Below are 1,929 nucleotides of genomic sequence, written 5' to 3'. Positions count from 1 at the left end.
CTACCTGTCCCTTATGTCCCTCCTGGACAGCTACCTGTCCCTTATGTCCCTCCTGGACAGCTACCTGTCCCTTATGTCCCTCCTGGACAGCTACCTGTCCATGTCCTGCGGCAGGTCGCTCAGCTGGTTGTTGCTCAGGTCCAGCAGCTGCAGGCGGCTCATCCTCAGGGCGCAGATGGGGATGGAGGCGAACCGGTTCTCCGAGATGTCCAGGTGGACCAGCTGCTTCAGGCCGCTGAGCTGCAGGCAGAAAACACCATGAAGGAGGGATCTGACCCGGTTCTGACCCGGTCCACAGACCCGCGGCCTCACCTCAAAGGGCAGCTCGCTCAGGCTCAGGTTTCCGGCCAGTTCCAGACGCTCCAGCTGCTCACAGTCTCCGAGCTCCGGAGGAACTCTGGACAGGCGGTTGTAGCTGATGTTCAGCCTGCGGAGCGCCGAGAGCTTCCCTGGTGGAGGCGGAGACAGGAAGCAGAGACAGGAGACAGGAAACGGAGACAGGAAATGGACACAGAGTTTAGGTGGAAACAACCGACCGTCCTGCTAATGAAGAGCAAACGGACCTGGTAGAAGTTGGGTCAGATTCTGGCCCGGTTCTGCTCACCGATCTGAGGCGGCAGGTCCGCGATGAGGTTTCTGGGAATCTCGAGCACGGTGAGCTGCGTGAACTGAGCCAGGAAGTCGGGCAGCTGGCGGATCCGAGTCCGTCTGACGTGCCACTCCTGCAGGTAGGTGGTCCACTGCAGCTCCCGGGGAAAGTCCTGCAGGACGGTTCCCTCAAACATCACAGAGCAGGTTCCCTTTCCCTGGAATGTGGGAACTCACCAGCCAGCGATCTCCTTCCAGCCGGAAGATCAGGTCCTTCCGATCCGGATGATCCTCGTCCTGCTGGACTCTCGGATCCTCCTGCTGGACGTCTAACAGGAAGAGAAACCCTCAATGTCAGACTGCAGGTTCCTAAAGCCTCTCAGGAGGAGCAAATGGTTTCCGTTTGCTGAGTCAGGAGAAAATGGCCGCTGCCGTCGTCAGCTCCATTTCCTCCTGATCATCACGGCAGCTGAAACGCTCAGGGACGGAGAGACGCCATGATGTCCTCTGAGCTGAAGACAAGGCGAAGGTCTCCTAGTTCCTCCATGTTGGAGCCTCTTCCTCTGGGAGCAGGCCGGGTCCATCAGAACCAAAACTACTCTGTTCCAGAACCGTTGCTGCTGTCTAACCAGGGTGACTGGTGGAGAACCCCAGGGTTCTGAGCTCGGTCCATTTCCCTTTACTCTCAGGTCCAGTTGGTGAAATGGAGTAAATATCCGCCGCTATGCTGATGATACTCGGCTCTATGTGAGGTCCTGGTTATTACATGGTTATTACATGGTTATTACATGGTTATTAACTCCCTGATGACGTCAGAAAACTCACAGCTACAGACCGTGTTCTGTACTCTGATAAACTCATTTCCATGTGAACCGTTGGCCAGAACAACGGTTTGGGTTTCTTCCAAAAGATAAAATCTCCACATTAAACTCAGTACCAGTGATCTGGTTTTACCTGTTTTACCTGTGGTACCTGTGTTCCGGTCCAGGTGTCCTCCGGACGGCGCCGGCTCCGTCAGCAGGGATCTCTCCAGGTAGTGCTGCAGCTGCTGCAGCTCTTTGGCCTTCATGCTCTTGCAGTAGATCCGGTACTGCCACTGCTGATCGATCCTGCAGACAGGAAACGGTCTGAATCCATGAAGGACGGATCCCAGGTGTTAACGAGCGAACAGCAGCAGGACGTTCCTGCTGACCGGACATCTGACCTGCTGCTATAAATACATCCGTGTTCATGTTGCTAAAAGCAGCTTCTGCTCTCAGTGTTTCCTCCAGTCAGCCTCAGGGAGTAGATCCATTCAGATCCACTCAGATCCATTCAGATCCATTCAGATCCATTCAGATC

General features: G+C 55.2%; 1 protein-coding gene across 3 annotated transcripts in view; it reads right to left on the bottom strand.

Annotated features, from left to right (window-relative positions):
• Positions 1-1,929, bottom strand: part of lrrc2 (leucine rich repeat containing 2) — a 23,339-nt gene that overhangs the window by 10,480 nt on the left and 10,930 nt on the right. For all 3 annotated transcript variants that reach the window (XM_015015766.1, XM_015015764.1, XM_015015765.1), the window contains exons 3-7: positions 1,552-1,697; positions 826-917; positions 605-761; positions 313-449; positions 95-240 (exon numbers count right to left, since the gene is read on the bottom strand). In XM_015015766.1, coding sequence (XP_014871252.1) covers positions 95-240; positions 313-449; positions 605-761; positions 826-917; positions 1,552-1,697 — 678 coding nt within the window. The remainder of the gene's footprint in view (positions 1-94; positions 241-312; positions 450-604; positions 762-825; positions 918-1,551; positions 1,698-1,929) is intronic.

The sequence above is a fragment of the Poecilia latipinna genome, unplaced genomic scaffold, assembly GCF_001443285.1.
Source record: "Poecilia latipinna isolate Pla-1442-1.1 unplaced genomic scaffold, P_latipinna-1.0 Scaffold1950, whole genome shotgun sequence".
In the NCBI taxonomy this organism is placed as follows: Eukaryota; Metazoa; Chordata; class Actinopteri; order Cyprinodontiformes; family Poeciliidae; genus Poecilia; species Poecilia latipinna.
This window is presented reverse-complemented; position numbering and strand designations above follow the sequence as displayed.